At 51.9% G+C, this 18,990-nt stretch overlaps 8 protein-coding genes across 8 annotated transcripts; 6 read left to right on the top strand and 2 right to left on the bottom strand.

The window, feature by feature from the left end:
• The first annotated feature begins 275 nt into the window (after positions 1-275).
• PV05_08480 (DNA repair protein rhp51) lies at positions 276-2,031 on the top strand. Its single transcript, XM_013457997.1, has 4 exons — positions 276-497; positions 551-630; positions 681-748; positions 800-2,031. The coding sequence occupies exons 1-4, from the start codon at positions 405-407 to the stop codon at positions 1,606-1,608; spliced, it is 1,050 nt and encodes a 349-aa protein (XP_013313451.1). The 5' UTR covers positions 276-404; the 3' UTR covers positions 1,609-2,031.
• A 72-nt stretch (positions 2,032-2,103) lies between these two features.
• Positions 2,104-5,497, top strand: PV05_08479 (uncharacterized protein). Its single transcript, XM_013457996.1, has 4 exons — positions 2,104-2,426; positions 2,483-3,004; positions 3,058-4,638; positions 4,715-5,497. The coding sequence occupies exons 1-4, from the start codon at positions 2,420-2,422 to the stop codon at positions 4,816-4,818; spliced, it is 2,214 nt and encodes a 737-aa protein (XP_013313450.1). The 5' UTR covers positions 2,104-2,419; the 3' UTR covers positions 4,819-5,497.
• On the bottom strand, positions 5,268-6,944 carry PV05_08478 (uncharacterized protein). The gene has a single exon (XM_013457995.1). The coding sequence runs from the start codon at positions 6,847-6,849 to the stop codon at positions 5,458-5,460; it is 1,392 nt and encodes a 463-aa protein (XP_013313449.1). The 5' UTR covers positions 6,850-6,944; the 3' UTR covers positions 5,268-5,457.
• Positions 6,945-7,364: 420 nt separating this feature from the next.
• Positions 7,365-9,391, top strand: PV05_08477 (uncharacterized protein). The gene is made up of 2 exons (XM_013457994.1): positions 7,365-7,513; positions 7,636-9,391. The coding sequence occupies exons 1-2, from the start codon at positions 7,441-7,443 to the stop codon at positions 9,060-9,062; spliced, it is 1,500 nt and encodes a 499-aa protein (XP_013313448.1). The 5' UTR covers positions 7,365-7,440; the 3' UTR covers positions 9,063-9,391.
• A 143-nt stretch (positions 9,392-9,534) lies between these two features.
• On the bottom strand, positions 9,535-11,443 carry PV05_08476 (obg family GTPase CgtA). The gene has a single exon (XM_013457993.1). It carries the CDS (start codon positions 11,406-11,408, stop codon positions 9,669-9,671), a length of 1,740 nt encoding a protein of 579 aa, XP_013313447.1. The 5' UTR covers positions 11,409-11,443; the 3' UTR covers positions 9,535-9,668.
• Positions 11,444-11,690: 247 nt separating this feature from the next.
• On the top strand, positions 11,691-13,400 carry PV05_08475 (uncharacterized protein; the record flags this gene model as incomplete). The annotated part of the gene is made up of 1 exon (XM_013457992.1): positions 11,691-13,400. One exon carries the CDS (start codon positions 11,691-11,693, stop codon positions 13,398-13,400), a length of 1,710 nt encoding a protein of 569 aa, XP_013313446.1.
• A 680-nt stretch (positions 13,401-14,080) lies between these two features.
• Positions 14,081-15,868, top strand: PV05_08474 (uncharacterized protein; the record flags this gene model as incomplete). The annotated part of the gene is made up of 3 exons (XM_013457991.1): positions 14,081-14,135; positions 14,239-15,572; positions 15,632-15,868. 3 exons carry the CDS (start codon positions 14,081-14,083, stop codon positions 15,866-15,868), a joined length of 1,626 nt encoding a protein of 541 aa, XP_013313445.1.
• A 1,669-nt stretch (positions 15,869-17,537) lies between these two features.
• On the top strand, positions 17,538-18,669 carry PV05_08473 (uncharacterized protein; the record flags this gene model as incomplete). Its single annotated transcript, XM_013457990.1, has 2 exons — positions 17,538-18,303; positions 18,356-18,669. The coding sequence occupies 2 exons, from the start codon at positions 17,538-17,540 to the stop codon at positions 18,667-18,669; spliced, it is 1,080 nt and encodes a 359-aa protein (XP_013313444.1).
• Between the last annotated feature and the right edge of the window lie 321 nt (positions 18,670-18,990).

Below are 18,990 nucleotides of genomic sequence, written 5' to 3'. Positions count from 1 at the left end.
TATCATCACAATCATGACTGGTCGACCGTTGTGCTTTGGCGGGAAAGGAAAAAGGGGCAAGATTGACCATTGATGGATCCGAGAAAATAGACATGCCACGACATGCCTGATGGGTGGCAACGAGTGTACTACTGAATTTATTTATTGTTTACGGACTGAGGCTTCCAGCTCGATGATGACTTGCCTCCAATATGGGTGCCACGTGATCACGCGTCCTACCTAAGAGATTTGACCGTGTTTGATGAGTCTCCGACGCGTCTGCTTGCCACCTTTCCGTCGATCTCGACTTGAAAACTACAGCCTTCAACATCTGTTCTTCGTCCTGGCTTCTTGTGTCATTAGCTTACTTTCAAGTCGCCGATTTGATTATTTCGCCTTCTGTCCGCACTCCTCACACCGTCGCCATGACTCAAGTCGACAACTCAGATGCCCCTCAGGATGATTATGAGGAAATGCCTGGAGGACCAGGCGCTCCTATTCCGGTCTCGCAGCTGCTGGTACGTGTGCCAATGGCTCTTGTTCCTTCATAGCCTCTGCTCATACATCGAAGGGTCTCGCAGGTTTGACCGACAGAGACATCAAACTCGTGGTTGAAGGTGGCTTTCACACAGTGGAAGCAATAGCATATACGTAGGTGAGCCTGCATGAACTCTGGAGCATAGCTGACGGCAAGTCGATAGACCACGACGTGCACTCGAACAGATCAAGGGCATCTCTGAAGCAAAGGCTAGTAAGCTGCTCAATGAAGGTATGTAAGACTACAACCCCCTTGCGCCATCTCCCAGCTAACGCCCTGCAGCAATGAAACTCGTCCCAATGGGTTTCACTACCGCCACAGAAATGCACGCACGTAGAAGCGAACTTATCTCCATCACTACCGGCTCGAAGAATCTCGACCGCTTGCTAGGAGGAGGCGTTGAAACTGGCTCCATTACCGAGATCTTTGGCGAATTCAGAACTGGAAAGAGTCAGATTTGTCACACCCTGGCAGTTACTTGCCAACTCCCCTTTGACATGGGTGGAGGAGAAGGGAAATGCCTCTATATCGACACGGAAGGCACCTTCAGACCGATTCGTCTGCTTTCAGTAGCCAACCGTTATGGTCTCGAGGGGGAGGAAGTTCTGGACAATGTTGCTTATGCCCGAGCATACAACTCCGAACACCAGCTGCAATTGCTTCAACAGGCGTCGCAGATGATGTGCGAGACGCGATTTTCCCTTCTCATCGTCGACTCGGCCACGTCGCTATACCGAACAGATTACAATGGGAGAGGAGAACTATCATCAAGACAGTCGCACATGGCCAAGTTTTTGCGAACTCTACAACGGTTGGCAGATGAGTTTGGAATCGCCGTGGTCATCACCAACCAAGTGGTTGCACAGGTGGACGGTGGACCCAGTGCGATGTTCAATCCCGACCCCAAGAAACCTATTGGCGGCAATATCATCGCTCATGCAAGTACCACCAGACTCAGTCTGAAGAAGGGACGAGGAGAAACTCGAATTTGCAAGATTTATGACAGTCCCTGCTTGCCTGAGAGCGACACCTTGTTTGCAATCTACGAGCACGGTATTGGCGACCCTCAACCCAAGGACGACAAGGAGTAAGCGCCCACCACGCGAAGGATGTACACTTATCGAGATGAGATACGGATATGGGTATGGTTTATGGGTTCATGCTCGTGCATAGCGTTTGGCGTCGGTGGAGTTTTCGATGGAGCACTGCGCAGAGCCAAGATCAGTTCGGAGCAGACGGCAGCTGAGGGATCGAGCCAAGCAGCGTGGCTGATGGCCATTATGGTGGTTAGAGCGAATGGGAAGCGAGCTTTTTGAGAGCAACCAGCCAGAAACCAGGTTTTTTGGCTGGCGATGTTTGCCGATCTCGAAGCACGCAAACAGCTGGTCTTCTCGTCGTGCCGTGGTAGTGTCGGAACACAAAGCTTTCATTTGCCCAAGGAGGGTGGAAGGGTACGGTAATGGAAAGTTGTATGCTCAATCTACGCGTGGACGAGGCTCGCTGTTGCTTGGCGCCATCATAGCCAGAGATCCGTTCCGTGGCTAACGCGCAGCCAGCCTCTTCCAGTAGCACTGATTGCCCATGCACCCCCGTGCTTACGGGACATCTTGACCAGGGCTCTGGAAACTCCGAAGCAGGATTCCTCAGGACATTAATTCCCTGAATGTAGTACCTAGTTATTCATTGTTACCGTGTTTGATTCTTTCCTTTCCTCAATTCACTCGGCTCTGTTCAGACTGCTGCCGTGACGTGTCGTGTCGCCTGCCCTCCTTCCATTGTTTACATCCCTGCCTGTGCCCGACCGAGTTGAGCCTCGAGCCTTAGGCCTTTGCTACTCGCTGATGCAAGTTGACCGTCGCAGGAGGCGCTTGGTAATAGGTGGAATCCTTTGACCTTGGCAAGATGGAAGGTACTGCACTTGTCCTGCACAGTCGATAGTTGGGCCTTACTGACGCAAAACATCAGGACAGCTCGACGGCACCGCCCAGAGCCAACAGCAGCATGTATCGGAACCTCAAGCTAGCCATGGCACCGGACCTGGCTTTACAAACTCTTCCTCAGACATCGAAATCGTTTGTGGTCCTCTCCTCAACTACCAGCGCATGAGTGAGGAGGGCGCAGACGTCTTCTGGCATGGTTCCGTCCTCATTGTTACGAACCCTGGGCAGAAGACGCCTATGCTCGAGCTACTATCATTGGGCGCTTTCGATCCCTCCTCGAAAGTCAGAGCGTCCGCGAAACAGACATTCGAGGGCTTGAAGCTCTATTCTGATCCAGACAAGACTTTTTGGCGATTCAGCCTACGGCTGCCCTTGGTCGAAGCCGAAGCAAAATGGCAATATTCTATACCAAACATGCGGTTTCTCTCAGATGTGAGAAAGGAGCCGTCAAGGGAGTTCATTGTTCCATCTGCAACCGAGTCGATGCGTATAATGTTTCACTCTTGCAATGGTTTCTCGGTTGGCACGGATCTGGATATCTGGACAGGTGGGTAGTCTTACTGGAGGACGTGTTGTGCACCAGCTGATGAATTCCCGCAGGACCTGTTCTCTGGAATGATGTTCTAAGAATACATCAGCAGCGCCCGTTCCATGTCATGATCGGTGGAGGCGACCAGATCTATAACGATGGCGTCAGAGTTGATGGTCCGTTGAAGCAATGGACATCTATTGGCAACCCAGTTAAGAGGAGGGAGTATCCGTTTGACGAGCATTTGAGGAACGAATGCGATAACTACTACTTCAACAACTACGTACGCTGGTACAGCACCGAACCTTTCGCGACTGCGAACTCTCAAATTGCTCAGATCAACATATGGGATGACCACGACATCATTGATGGCTTCGGCTCTTATACCGACCATTTCATGAAATGTCCTGTGTTCCGGGGCATTGGCGGCGTCAGCTTCAAGTATTATTGCCTGTTCCAACACCACACTGCTCCGCCTTTGTCCACTTTCACGACTGATGCACCATCGACCATGGAAGCCCGTGCCGACGGCTCTGCTGGTGGAGACCCTCGCCAGCTGAAGAATACGTATGTCTATAAGAGGACTGCGGACGATCCCAGTTGGATTGTGGGGAAGCGACCAGGACCATATGTCGAGGAGAAATCGAGGAATCTGTATATGCGTTTGGGAAGGCGTATTGCGTTCTGTGGCATTGACGCGCGCACCGAAAGAACGAGAAAGCAAGTCAATTACCCCGAGACCTACGATATGATTTTCGAACGGTTGTCTTCGGAATTCAAGGCTGCACGTGGCGAGATCAAGCATCTTATCTTGCTATTAGGGGTGCCCATCGCATACCCTCGACTTGCATGGCTGGAAAACATCTTCTCCTCGCCTGTTATCGCGCCGATTCGCCTACTCAACAGGCGCTTCGGCTTTGCAGGCGGCTTCTTCAACAGTTTCGACGGCTCCGTCGATTTGCTCGATGACTTAGACGATCATTACACGGCACGGCACCACAAGCGCGAACGACGTGAACTTGTCATCCGCCTGCAACGGCTTGCAGAGGAGCACTCCATCAGGGTGACCATCCTCAGTGGTGACGTCCATCTTGCGGCCGTGGGCAGATTCTATTCTACTCCCGCTGACAATATGGACGCCCTCGAAGACCCTCGTTACATGGTCAATATCATCTCCTCAGCCATCACGAACAAACCCCCACCCAAGGCCGTGGCGAATTTGCTGGCGAGACGGAACAAGGTGCACCACTTGAGGGACGGAAACACCGACGAGACTCTGGTCAAAATGTTCGACGTGCAACCCGGCGGTCAAGAGAAAGGCGCGGACTGGAACTATGTTACTATGCCCAGTCGGAATTTTGCCTGTATCACCGAAGTCCCCGACGATCATACCGGAAACGACGCGCCAGCCAACGGCGTCAACGGGACCGTGCACATTAACTCCACTGGCAAGACTGGCAAGGCGCGGCCTCGCGCAGGCAAAGATGGACACAGTCCGCTTCATCCAGGCGAGGAAGGCACCGGCACGCAGCACCCTGCAGCCGACGGGATCAGTAGCGAGGGCCCGTGCAAGGGCGGCTTGAACGTCTCGATCAGGGTAGAGATCGATAATCATGATCGCGAGGGCAAGACAGAGGGATATGGGATGAGCAGTAAGTATTTGTTACCACTCACGGAAGTGGTGTGGAGAGGAAGTAGGGTTTCAAGGCTAACCGTTGTGACTAACAGTTCCGAAACTTGCCCTCGCATCGAAGGATCAGGCCGGCACAGTCGGACACCCACAGCTACATAATACAACAGCCGCGCCGGAGAATATGACTCAGCGTCATTGAGGTCGCATTATGGATGTTGAATTTTCGGTAATTACGCCTCTTCAGGCTGCCCAAAAGAACCCGCTTTGCGTCCTTATCCTTTGGCTGCTTGAAGAGAAAGAGAAAGCCAGGCATATTGTGTCAAATTAGTGTTTGCTTTCGGTCCTTGGGGTTGGGGAAGAGAATGGCGCCTGGACTGGAGTCTACCCGCCTGACCTAGGGGCAGTGTATTGATTAATAACTAATTGACTGCGTTAGGGAGTTGTGTTGAGATACCCGGATTCACCTCAGGCTCATGCAGCGCTGCACTTGTACTGCGTAGGGCCTAAGAGACGACAAAATTAAAAGAAAGTGGCCTGTATTCTTATCGTGCTGAGATATGTCCAGAGGACTGTGGAAAGGAGTAGGTTTGGCACCACGGGGAGCAACCACATGGCAAGTGAGTTGAATGATCTGAGAACGACGTTCTAGCTTGCTTCGATTATTCATTGCGTTGTGCTGCGCTGCGCTATCTCTCGAGAAGCGTGGATTGGTCTTCAACGATTGATCGTTCCCATAGTGGCTGCAAGAGCAACGAGTTCCAAGGTGAAGGCCATTTGTATCCACGCTATTTCATTCTGGTGTCGGTATTTATGGTGTGAACGTCTGAACCAAGGCAGTCTAATAAACGCTACCTCTATGGCTGCGTTCGTGCCTTTCCTCCTCGAGGATTTGCTCCATTTCCCGCTGTTCCCTTTCCTTAGTGCCCATGTCCAGATCAGCCTCCTCAACTTCTGCATCGCTTGGTTGATCGCCCAGCGGATCGGCCACAGCGGTCAGGTCATCGAAAGATCGACTTGGAAGGTCGCCAAACTCTCCTCTCAAGGCCCTTGCCAAAGAGGAAGACGAAAATTTGGGCGTAGGGTGGTTTCGGTCAAAAGTCTTCGGCCTAGACTCTACTTGGGGAGTACCCTCACTTTCATCGTCTGAGCCGAACGGCGAGCCGGCACCTGACCTCGATCCTCCTCCATCGCGTCCCAGATATGCCTTTAGACCGACATGGCTTGGGGTCTTCTTCCCGGGGTCCAAGGACAGATTGTTTAAAGATTTGTGGAGGTTGCTTGTAGATCGGAGTCGACTGCGGCTCTCATTCCTACTGGTACTGCTTCGCCGCGATGCATTCAAGGCGCCTGATTGTTGTTTCTCTTCGACCTCTTCCGTGATCTCATGCTCATCAAGGAACATGTCTGCGGTGTTCTTCCGTGACGGCCTCGGCAGGAGACTACTGCCGGTCGAGTCGTTAGCAGACCGGGTAGAGGTCCATCGCCTGACGGGTATCGACTCGATGTTGACTGGTGATTGAGATATACTCTTTCTTGCGGCTCGTTCCCTTCTAAGGTCCGACCACCGTCGTAGTGTGTTTTGGAGGACATATCTTCCATTCGCACCCAACTTCATAACCAAGAACTCGCAGTGGTTTATGTTGCGTAGGTCTTCGAAGAACTCGACGCTGTAGTGGTACCAAGCCATCAGGAACACCCGGCTGCAGAGACCATGCGTGACGAGAATGGCGACACTGGCCATTGTGTCTTCTGAGAATCGGCGCCACAGCGAACCATTGAAGGAGGAGACTCGGTCATAGACGTCCGCCCCGCTTTCACCATTGGGTATCCGATAGAAGAAGTGTCCATATTCGGCTCGTTCTCGCCATAGACGCTCGACCTCGTCAGTGCCGGGTTGGAAATTGCCAAAGTCCTGCTCCCTCAGTCTGGGCTCCTCGTACACTTTGATGTGTGATCTCTGGAAGGCTGAAGGCACTGGATCATTTGAACAAAGGCCACTCAATATGCCTTCAGTCGTCTCTCTCGTCCTTCTGTATGGCGAGATAAAGAAATGTAATGTGTCGTCGTTACGAAGAAGAGCACGGAGCTTCTGGCCAGCCTCTAGAGCTTGTTGATGTCCTTCACTTGTCAGGCCAACTTTGTGATCTGGTGTCGTCTGGTGAATTCTTTTGTCACGATTCCCTTCTGATTGTGCATGACGAACGAGGATGATCAACCTTGGTTTACCCATTGTCTGGCATCGGACACTATGTTCAGACAGGAATGCTGGTGCACATAGACAAGCTCAAATTGTAGCGTATGAAATGGTGTCGTGCGCCATAGATATTCCCAGGAAGGAGTGGTCGATAGGATGCACGATGGAACCCGAAGAAAAGGCAGCGTCTGACAAGGACAGGCTCCCCGCATCTATTGCGGGCAACAGCAGCATCATCTATGTCACGAGATACAGGCTACAAAGTCCAGGTGCAAAATTCTACAGTGAGAAGGCAGAGCTCCCCAAGGCTATATTCCAACATTGCCTATATTTCAGCGAGGAAGCGTGCTAGAGTCAAGTGCAGGGCCACTGGGAGTTGTGGATTGGGAATTCTCCCTGTCAGACAATGTCACCTTTCCAACATGTCGACATACCGCTTGATTGACCGCCATGTCTTTTGCCAAGACATGTCCCAAACAGGACTAGTTTGATAATTGAATCGCGTTGTCGCGAACCTCATCGTTGCCCTCACAATCTCTCACCTCCCCTCGCTTTCCCCTCGCTTACATCGTCGGCGACATCATCAATTCTCTTTCTGTGCCTCAGCGACGCCAAGCTGCTGCCACGATGAATCCGCAGATGCAAAATTACCGGCAATATGCCCAGGCGCAGGCCAGAGCGCCAGCAACTCGAAGACCTGGTGAGTGCAAAGTGACCACATCTCTTGTTTACAAGAGAAAGCTCTCGAGATGGCTTCTTCAGGCCCTACGGGGTCTCCTAAAATCTCGTTGAATGAAAGTCTCTTACAATCATTCAAAGCAGTTACCTACCAGGGTGCACCAGCACCAAACCTCCACCAGAACGCCCAGCACGCGGCACAACAAGCCCAGCAGCAGCTGGCCGATCAGCAGGCGAGGCAACGAGCTATTGCGCTTGACCACCAGAGAGCTCAACGCATTGCACGAAAGCCTACCGACCTCGACCTCCCTGACGGCCTCGAAGAAATTTGCATCGGCGACGGTGTGAAGCAGTACAATGCCTTGCGAGATGCTGAGAAGCGATTGGATGCTCTCATGACACGAAAGAGATTGGAATACCTTGACAGTGCGAGTAGGAATAACAAGCACTTCAAGACCATGCGCATCTGGATCTCCAACACCGTCGAGAATCAGTATTGGCAACAGAAATTCGAAGGAGACACGTTTTCGTTGGAAGATATCAAGCCCCCCACCTACAAAGTCAGAATCCGAGGCCGCTTGATGGAATACAAGGAGGACCAGATTGACTACAGCAGCGACGAAGAATCCGAGGATGAAAATGAGGCGCTCATGCCACAGGAGCTGAAGGAGCCAAAGAAGAAGACCCTCATTGAACCATCCCGAAACATGAGCCACTTCTGGAAAGACATGTATGTCGAATACGAAGGCGTCAATCACGATTACACAACAGACCCGAATGTCACCGTCAAGTGGAAGAAAGGTCAAAATGGTGGCGGTGATCTGGACACCTTCTACTTCGAGCGCAAGGGCGATGACAACCAAAATATCACCATCTGTCTCACTCGCGACGAACAACCTGAACGATTCCGCTTGAGCAAAGCTCTGGCTGATGCCTTGGACATGGAAGAAGCCGATCGCGCTGAAGTCGTCATGGGCCTTTGGGAATATGTCAAGTTCTTCAATCTCCAAGAAGACGACGAACGTCGAACCATTCGATGTGACGACAGTCTTCGTCAAATCTTCGGCACCGACACCATCTTCTTTCCACAAGTGCCTGAGCGAATCATTCCTCATCTTCACCCATTGCCACCGATCCGCTTGCCATACACAATCCATGTCGACGAGGAGTTCCACAAGAACCCTCAGAAAACTATCTATGACGTCCAAGTCATGGTTGAAGATCCTCTGCGCGCCTTGATGCTTAAGATGACCAATAGCCCCGAAAATCAAGCACGTAACCGAGAGATCGCGAAAATCAACGACGAGATTGCTGTTCTCATGCAAGCTATCCGCCACTCTAAGGCCAGATGGCAGTTCTTCACCGCATTCGCCAAGGATCCGATCGAAATGACTAAAAAGTGGATCGCTTCGCAGAAGAAAGATTTGAGTATCATTCTCGGCGAGCCCGAAAGAGGCGATGTCGCTGGTATGGAGTTTATGGATGAGGTCTGGCAAACTGATCTGATCCGAGAAGCCGTACGCTACAAGCTTGCGAAAACCGACGTCGCTAGTGGTGCTCGACAAGGTTGATCATCTTCAGCATCTTCTTGCTACTGGTTCTTGAACTAGTCTTCTTGGTGTGCATGTGGAAGCACTTTCTACTTGGTGTGGAATCGGAATGACTTCTCTCTTCTTTGGCAAGAGATGAAGAAGAATCATAGCATGGCGTTTGTTGTGGAGTGTACAAAATGGCACAGGATGTGTCTCAATATGCTGGGGGCTTGGACAGCTAGGCATGCCGTGGTCATGGTGTTTCTTGGAGGGAGGCGGGATGAAACACCATCCAGACTTTTGTATGATTATGAAAAGTGCCCTAGATACCCCAGTACCAATTGCTTGAACAAAATTCTAATATGAAACCTCTCCGATCATGATCAAGTGTGTGTCCGTCATCTACAGTAGTACTTGCATATTGTGCACAGAACAGCCGACTCACTTGAATGTTTCTTCTCCTCAAGACACACGGAGTGGAAAGTAGAAAAACGGAGAACCGGTTGACCTTCACTTGAATACTGTCTGTTTTCCAATTTACTATGCATGGTTGTACATGTTAATACATTATAGACAAACTGCGCGCGGTGCCTTCAGTAGGACTACGGCAACGATTACAGCCTCACACTATTCTGTCTAATGTTTTCACTGTCCAATCTTTAAACTATCCAATACGCCCGCCGAATACCGTATGACTTTATCTATACCCTGACTGTTGATCGCGGACACGGGAATGGCAGCAATGCGATTCCTCCAGCCGTTCCTGTTTCCGCTGGGATGCGCGACCTCGCCGGCCTCGACCTGTCGGACGTACGACGCGAGCTTAGTGAACTCGTTTTGCGTGACACTGGCGTCCTTGTCCGCTTTCGTGGCGATGACGAACCACGGCTTCGCGCTGATGGGCGGCAATTTGAGCGGTTCCAGCGGAGTATTCATCGGAGGAGGCGGGAAAATTGACATCTCGTCACCGGCGTCGTCGTAGAGTGTGGCGTCCGGCTCGTTGGCCTGCGGCTCGAAAGGCGACCAATTGATTAGTCGACTCTGGCTTTGCTCATTGAGTTCCCTGTTGCGTAGGGCCTCGTACTCGCCGACCTCTTTCCAGAGATTCTTCAGAGCGAGCACGGCGTCGCCGGCGGAAAGGTCGATGACAAACGCGAGCACCCTGGCGCGCTCAACGTGGCGGAGAAACTCGAGGCCAAGGCCCCGATCCAGATGGGCGTCTTCGATGAGCCCCGGAATATCGGCCACAGTGAAGTTGACGCGCGGTGGTTCGCCTTCGATGCCAGAGCGGACGAGAGGCCGGCCTTCGTTATTGTCCAGAATGACGGTGCCGATGGTTGGGGCGAGCGTGGTGAATGCCCAGTCCCCGATGCGCGTGCGGGAGTTGCTGATCGCGCGGGTAAGTGTAGATTTACCGGCGTTGGGAAGCCCGACAAGGCCTACGTCTGCGAGGAGTTTGAGCTCGAGCTCAAGTTTGAGCCGGATGCCGAGTTCGCCTTTTGTTGCGAACTTGGGCTTAGGGTCTTCCTTCGTCCCGAAGTGAGGATTCCCCAGACCGCCAACGCCGCCGGCTGCGAGGAGGATGGGCTTATCCATGGGCTCGTCGAGGTCCAGGGTGATTGGTGCCGGTGGTTGAAGGACAGCAAGATGAGATCGTCGCGGTTTAGGTGGAGGCGGGAGGTTTGAGACGACGTTCTTTACCTCAGAGTTGGTGACACCAGCATAAAGGATCCATTTGTTTCGTAGGCCGTGATCGGGCTGGGAGTACGGGTCCTCTTCGCTCATGGCTCGGAGTTCTTGGAGCCTTGCTTCTTCCTCCGCGAGAGGGTCGCTGCGCCAGATTTCTCGCACAACTGTCCCTACTGGGACTTGGACGCAGATATCTTCGCCCTTGCGGCCTCCCTGGCTTTTGCCTTGACCACCGATTCCTCGGCCCGCTTTCACGACGCCCCTCCTGGCTATTTTGTGTAGACTGGTTTGTCCGGCTACGGCTTGTATCCATATGTTGCCACCCGAGCCGCCGTCTCCTCCATTGGGCGGACCATCTGATATGTGAGCATCGCGAAGAAAAGAGACGCAGCCATTTCCTCCTGAGCCGGCGTGTACGGTCAGGGTGCATTTGTCGATGAAGACATTGCGCCCGTAGTCGTCCGGTGAAGGGTTCAGCCGTGAAGAAGCGACTGGCGGAGGTGGCTCGTAGGCGGCAGCACGCCGAGCAGCATTGATCTCTGCAAGCGAGGATTGATTCTGCCGGCGAGTGGTGTGTAGAAGCTGCCGTTGTATTTGCGATGGAATCCGATGGGAACTGCTTCGAAGAGACGGTGAGGCCGACTGACAGAGGCAAGGGTAAAGGAATGGCATTAAAGTGCCTTGAAAGGAATTCATGTTCTCAACATGTCAGCACAGTGTGGAAGTCTGCTTAATAGTTCGTTAAAGTGACTTCTGCTCTACCGAGAAAGTCCTGAATGTCCAAAAAGTTCGCGATGGCTAAAGATTACGTAATGGCTGCTCGCGTGCCAAGATTCTCATCGAATACTTTCACGCGTCTTTTACCTCCACACCATTTTCCGCTGCATTATATCATCGATGATGTACTGATATAATACCCTAATCATCAGCACATTGAGATATCTTCACCGCCGACAGCAGTAAGGATGAATTCTCCCAATGCCTCGACCTCGTAAGTCGACGTCAGGCCCGATCAAGCGGCGCACGAGGACAGGATGCCAGACCTGCCGGCACCGCAAAATCAAATGCGGAGAGCAGAAGCCGGTGTGCGAACAATGCAAGGCAAAAGGACTGCAATGTGTCTCCACGGCTGCTCTCAAATGGGAGGCTGAATATGTTTCCAAAGGCCTCAAATTCGGACGAGCCGGTGTCTGGTCAAAAGATCGCGGAAAGACTGCTCCGGCTTCACCTTCGACACCAGGAACACACAATGACTTAGCTACCTGGTGCTTTGTACCTCGCGTCTTCCCATACAGCTTCGTCAATACTACCATCGACAACATACATGAGTTGCTAGACTCGGACGATGGTCTCGAACCAGGGCAAAGCATACCTCAAGCGACTATGTCAGTGGCCAGCGAGTCTGACAACCACGAATCCACTAGTACATCCTCTCTAAGTCCTTGGATTTCCACGCAACAGCTGATCCGACCTGTGCAATCAATCGCATCACCTCTCACTTTACTACCAAGCGTGCCACAATGGGAGCTTGATGATGCGAGCTTGCTGTTATCTTATTACGTCCGAAGGGTCTGCCCGGTGAGCATGGCTAGCTTTTCGTCCACATCACCATTGGCATCACTACTCGTCCCCTTCGCCGTGAATACTTCCGCCCTCGCCCTCGAGTCGATACTTGCTCTGGCTGCTTGTCATCGCTCACGAAGCGATGAAAGCTACAAGGCAACGGCATTGCAGCGGAGCCATCGAGTTCTTCAAACCCTAAGGACTCGATTGCGACGGTCCGACCCGAGGGAGATCGCACAGGACGTCGAAACCTTGGTTGTAATGCTATTGCTGTGTATGTTCGAGATTACCAATGAGTGTGACAGACGTTGGGTTGTACATCTGAAGGGCGCAAGAGATCTAGTTCGGATACGCCGTCAAATCACTTCCCCAACATCGGCGGCCTCGGAAGAAGGTCAGCTCGTCCAATTCTGTGAGCGATTCTTCGCATTTCAGGACGTCATTGGACGTACAGCATGTGGTGAGGACCCGGTTTTCGGAAGCGATTTCTGGGAAGATAATCCCGAATGCGATCAGTGGTTGGGATGCTCTCCAGAGTTGGTCTCGATAATAAGCGAAATCACCGAGCTTGGCCGTCAGAATCGAGACATCCGCTACACTGCCGAATATCAAGCTACTACTGCGGCACTGGAACTTCGCTTGAGCAGCCTGAAGCAGAGCGTCTGGGACGTCAACGATGACGCTCTGGCTCAAGCAGCCGAATTGAAGAGGCTGGCTGCAGAATTGTACCTTCAATGTCTCCTGAACGGCGCCGAGCCATCGACGTCGTGGGTTTCAGCTCAAGTAGACATGATCCTTCGCCTCGTCGGAGTTTTGTTGGAGTGCCGGGTTATCGCAGGAATTACTTGGCCTTTGTTTGTTGCAGCGGTGCAACTCGACTTGGATCGTGATTTTCAACCTCTTTCATATGCCGGGCCTGCACCGGCACATGCGCGACCTTTCGTCCTCTACGCACTGCATCACCTTGCTGATTCCATGGCCAATGTCACACGCACGCGGGCGGTTATTGAAAAAGTGTGGCAAGCAAGAGACCTACATCGGATCTCGGAAAATGGGCGAGATCTAGAAAAGAATGACTGGGAGTATTTCGTTGCCCCACTCTGCGGCAACATGTCGCTCGCTTAAGCCTTGACACACTGGAACGCGAGGTCAACTTGCTGTTCCGCCATGCAGAAGACACTCCCGATCGATATCAAAGGACACTCGGCCTTTTGATCCAGCGCATACGTTGGCCTACCAAGCTTGACAGGCAACCAGGGAACAGATTTATATTATGAACAGATCTGTCCCACGCTTTCTGCTTATCACCAAATGAACTCGGTCATCCGAGTCTATTATCTTCCAGGCATTATTGCCACCAGCAAAAGCGGCCCAAGCAAGCCAAACATGGCCAAGATGGTCGGTTCTAGCACGCTCATCTCCGTTCATGGCTTGACCTTCCTGAAGGTTGCTACTTGCGACCAGCGAAGTCCTGGGATAGGAAGTCGGACTTCTTTATCGGTGTTCGACCATCAGAAGAGCGGGCCATCAGGGCCATTCCTCCGCTGCACAAGCGTTTGTCAGTTCTTGAGCTCAACAATCAGCTGCTTGTGATTCGCCGACGCTTCGACCTTCTCAAGAAGTGGAGCGGTTTTCGAGCTAGCGCCCCAGGTTCGCCTAGAACGGGAAACTCCCCGCATTCGATATCGGTTGCTGCAGGGGCCACTATCCCTCGGGGAGGATATAAAATGGTCCTTGTGTCCTTGGGAGACCGACCTCAGCTTTCATCTCTATGTGTATCACCCATCTGGACACTGCTCATCAAGATGTCTGGCAATGTGTTTGACTTGGATGTGCCTGGCACGGAGCAACTTGTTGATGGTAAGTCCTCCTGTGTGAGCCCGTGAATAGCGGTTATTGGATTTCCTCACGTGATGAGGAATGGCGGCTTGTCAGTGAATATATCACTAATACCCTTGCACAGTCGATCACAATTTGCAAGCAGCCCATGCCAAAGGGGCCAGCGATATTGTCTTGATCCCTCAGCCTACCAATGCCGGTGCCGATCCTTTGAGGTGGCACCAATACAAGAAGTACTATCAACTCTTCTTGCTGGCCTTGTACGCGTGCGCATTCTCCTATGGCGAGAACACCCTAGGAGCTGCATGGACGACTGTGTCTACCGACACGGGAGTGAGTCTGGTGAACATGAACGGCGGTTCGGCTTTGAACTACCTTCTTCTCGGCTTCGTCAATATCTTCTGGATCCCGACCGCTATGAAGATAGGTCGGAGACCTGTCTTTCTGGCATCTACCGTCATTTGCATGTGCGCAGGCATTTGGCTTGGGTACTTCAATGGGACTGCCTCCTGGATGCTCGCCATGACTCTCAACGGGTTTGGAACAGCAGCATACCAAGCTGTTATTCAGCTGAGTGTCTTCGACATGTTTTACACTCACCAACGTGGCCGAATGTTAAGCTGTTACCTCTTCGGACAGCAACTTGGTAGCATTCTCGGTTTGATAACTGGCGGCAGCATCGCCGATACGCTCGGCTGGAGATATTCGCAGTACATCGTCGCCATAATAGATGGCGGGGTGCTGGTACTTCTCTTTTTCACTTTCGAGGAGACGTTGTTCCCAAGATTCCTGTTCAGCAAAATCACCGGCGCAGTCCCTGGCACTGAAGGCTTGGTTACCCCTATCACCACTTCCAAGGACGCCGAAAACACCCTAACGAGCACTCAGTCACCAAGTGATCCGGTACAAGATAATGAGTGGACATCTCAGTTCCCTAAACGGACTTACGTGGAGAAATTGAAGCCCTGGGTCTTCTTTCCACAGGACTCGACAACCTACTGGCAGTATTTCCGCCGACCTTTCCTGCTGTTCACATTCCCGAACATTGTGATCGCAGGAGTGATATTTGCGTTTGGTTGCACCGCTGGTATCGTGTCTTTCAACACCATCTCGGCGATCATGACCGAGCCACCGTACAATTGGTCTACTACCTCTACTGGTCTGATTTTTCTTGCTGCCCTTGTAGGCAACTGTGTGGGCTGGGCTACTGGAGTCCTGAGTGACTATATTGTCATCTTCCTGGCTCGCCGCAACCACGGTATCAAGGAGCCAGAGATGCGATTGTGGACATTATGTTTCTCCTTCGTGTATGCCGCGGTCGGCTACCAGCTGTACGGCTGGGGAGCCAACTTCGGCATGCACTGGATGACAATAGCCTTTGGTGTGGGTTGTATGATTGCACATCAGGTCTCAGCTTGCTCGATTGCAACCGCATATGCTATGGAATGTTTTCCGGGGGTAAGCCTGCATCCTCAAATCTCTCTTTGACCAGCGGAAGTACTAATCAACCTCTATAGATTGCCGGAGAACTCGTCGTCGTGTTGGCAATCTGCTCCTCCTGCATCAATTTCGCCATCTCATACTCTGTGCAGCCTTTCATTATCGCAACGAATTACGGCTATACATTCTTGTTCTTCGGTCTGTGTGTCCTGTGCTCAATGCTGGCAGCCATCCCGACATACATTTATGGCAAGAGCTGGCGACGGAGGGCCGCTCCGAAATGGAGACGATGGTTGGCGGAGAGAGAGCTGTAGGACTTCGAGGTGGAAGCCAATCAGCAACGAGACTTGTGAGGCATGATATACTTTAGGGATAGCTGCTTCTGGCTTCGGGCTGGTTGAGGACTCCTGTCTCGGCTGCTCAACCGCAGCTGTGGTTATATCGCGGGGGTCAAGCATAGTAAGGACCATCTCGGAAGAATATTTCGAGCAGCCGTCAATTAGACACAAGTACTTTAATATATCTAGAATACGGTATCTACTACACAAGATCTGTCGAGTCCAACTATAGACGTGTTGGATAGCGATGGGTATATCTCGTTCGCAACAAGGCCGCCTGAAAGACCGTTGAACCACTACTACGGTCTCATGGATAGATCGTGTAATATAGCGCTAGGGTGTCATCCGACGACAAACAGCACACGAGGACAATTTGTGTTGGTAGGCGGGCCTCTTGTTCAAGCGGTACGCAACTGCTGCTTCGCCGATTCAAGAGGCTGCTGTTTTGCACCCCGGTTAAGCGAGTTTCATTACACGATTTACCGATGAGACCGTGGTATAGCGGTAGACTTAGTATCGAGGCAACGAATAGCCTGAGGTAGTAAGTCTACGGTCAGGTACACTGGCGACGCCGATGTTTCCGGAGGAGACACCTACGAGAAAAATCAATGTGTGGCTAGTGCTCGTGCCGGAAATTATGTACGTGCTGCTTTGGTATCCCAGGAGGTGGTCGCTGTTGGCTCCTACCGCGCCTGTTTGGACTTACTTATCACATCTTCGACAATACATACTCTCTTCAAAACCTGAACACATCTATTACGGCATCGACAGGGCACCCACACTGCCAACTGTGAAGAGGCATGCTTGCCTGGCACGTCTGGGTCCTGTCAACTGCTTGCTGAGGACCCGTCAAGCAGAAGTGCTCGGCGCGACTAGCGACGCCCTTGTTGGCAAGCCCACGAACGGGGAGAGAGTTTGACCAACAGCATTCTGAGCGCCAACATGAACCCCAACACATTATTCTTCGTCCGCAGTCGCGCGTTGAATTGTAAAAAAATTCTCAAAGAACTGGTGGGTTCAAAGATCTGCCGAGACGCCTGCAAGTTGACCATGCAGGGCCACATGGCCCACTGATACGAGGATCAACTCGGTAAATGCAAGATACCTCGGGGAAGGCAGCCAATCACAATCCCATCGCACGATTCAGCCTCGTCGGTTTCGTCACAATCTATCCGTCGTCATGATATCAGGTCTCCATTCAGTTTTTACTGTGGAGGTCGATTCTGCAGAATGGTGATTTGTAAGAAGGCCACACCTTCATCATTATGCTGAATCTGCCTCCATGACGCAAATTCGCATCGATAAGGGTGACAGGACCCCTTTTCCAGGCTAGCTAAGCCAAAAATACATCTGAAGGTCCAGACAGCTCTGTGCCAGGGCACGAATCATAGAGACCTATGGACAGCTAGGGTGGAAATTGGCGAAGCTGCCAGGTCCATACTCCAGAAAAAAAGAGACCGGGTCGAAGCCCTTGATGTTTGCATCATGGTCGCAAAATTGTCTTGTAAATCCGCAATCGCCGGCGTTGCGCAGAGGATATATTGGACGATGCCGGCAAGATTGCGCAGGTAGTTGATAACACAAGACCCCTCGCTTGCCATCCATCCTCGAAACTACGCACCTGCAAAATCCATCTCACTTAAACATGTCGACCGATTACAAGTTCCAAGGCTGGTTGGGTTTCGACCCGGAATCCGTCAAGGGTAAAATGGTTTGGAAGGAGTATGAACCGAAACCGTGGGAAGAGACCGACGTCGACATCAAAATCACCCATTGCGGTGTTTGTGGCTCGGACATTCACACCTTGCGCTCTGGCTGGGCGCCTTCTGATTATCCCGTCTGTGTCGGACACGAGATCGTCGGCCACGCTGTGCGTGTTGGTTCAAAAGTAAAAGACATCAAAGTTGGCGACCGGGTCGGAGTGGGCGCACAATCCGGATCTTGCCTGAACCAGAACGGCGACTGTGAAGCGTGTGCCGATGGCATGGAACAACATTGCCCTTCGATGGTTCAGACTTTCAACTCCAAGTGGCCCAATGGTGGTAAAGCGTACGGTGGTTACGCCCGCTATTGGAGAGGGGATAGCAATTTTGTCATCCCTATCCCTAAGGAAATACCGTCCGACCAAGCAGCTCCGATGCTTTGTGGCGCAATCACGAGCTTCTCTCCGCTGGTCCAGCATGGTGCTGGCCCAGGGAAGAAGATCGGGATAATCGGTATAGGAGGGCTGGGCCACTTTGGTATTATGGGGGCCAAGGCGCTCGGTTGCGACGAGATCATCGCCATCTCGCGTTCGTCCTCGAAGAAGGAAGATGCACTGAACATGGGTGCGACGGGATTCATAGCCACAGACGAGGATAAGGATTGGGAAACCAAGCATGCTGGGTCCCTCGATATCATCGTGTCGACGGGTAAGTGCCGATTGATCCTTCGGGTTGAACCATGCTAACAACATTGGGAAAGTGTCATCACCGAAATTGCCACTGGAAAAGTATCTCCAGCTGCTGAGACTGAAAGGCCAATTCGTTCAAGTTGGACTACCAGAAGACCTTGTGCCTGGCTTCCACATGTTTTCTTTGATCATGAAACGGGTGTCCATCTCAGGTAGCCTGATCGGGTCTCCACAAGATATCAAGGACATGTTGAAGCTGTTCGTTGAGAAGAATGTGCGCACATGGAACGTCAATGTTCCCATGAAAGATGCGAATCAGGTCGTCTTAGACATGGATGCTGGAAAGGCCAGATATCGTTACGTGCTTGTCAATGAGGACGAGTAGATGAGCGTTGGCGACGACGGACATCAGTTGATCCCTCAAGCCAGCTATATGAGACGCGATTTTCAGGGCGATGAAGGTTAGGTCTTGCAGGCATTTGGGAGAAATCATTGTCTACAACGAGTAACTGGAAGCAAGTTATATTTCCTAGTCACGTGCAAGGCTTTGGTATTCTGCCACCGCCTTTCTTTCACATTGGATCTGCCGCTAAACTCGATTGGATTTCGAACCAGTTGCTCATCTATCACTTCGCAATCGTACCTACCTAATGTAAAGCAACGATACCGAGGGTGCAGTTGAAGGTACCCTGGCTTGCAGCTAAGG

This window comes from Exophiala xenobiotica (assembly GCF_000835505.1).
Source record: "Exophiala xenobiotica strain CBS 118157 unplaced genomic scaffold supercont1.5, whole genome shotgun sequence".
In the NCBI taxonomy this organism is placed as follows: domain Eukaryota; kingdom Fungi; phylum Ascomycota; class Eurotiomycetes; order Chaetothyriales; family Herpotrichiellaceae; genus Exophiala; species Exophiala xenobiotica.
Note: the sequence above shows the minus strand (reverse complement) of the source record. Positions and strands in the feature narration are given on the sequence as shown.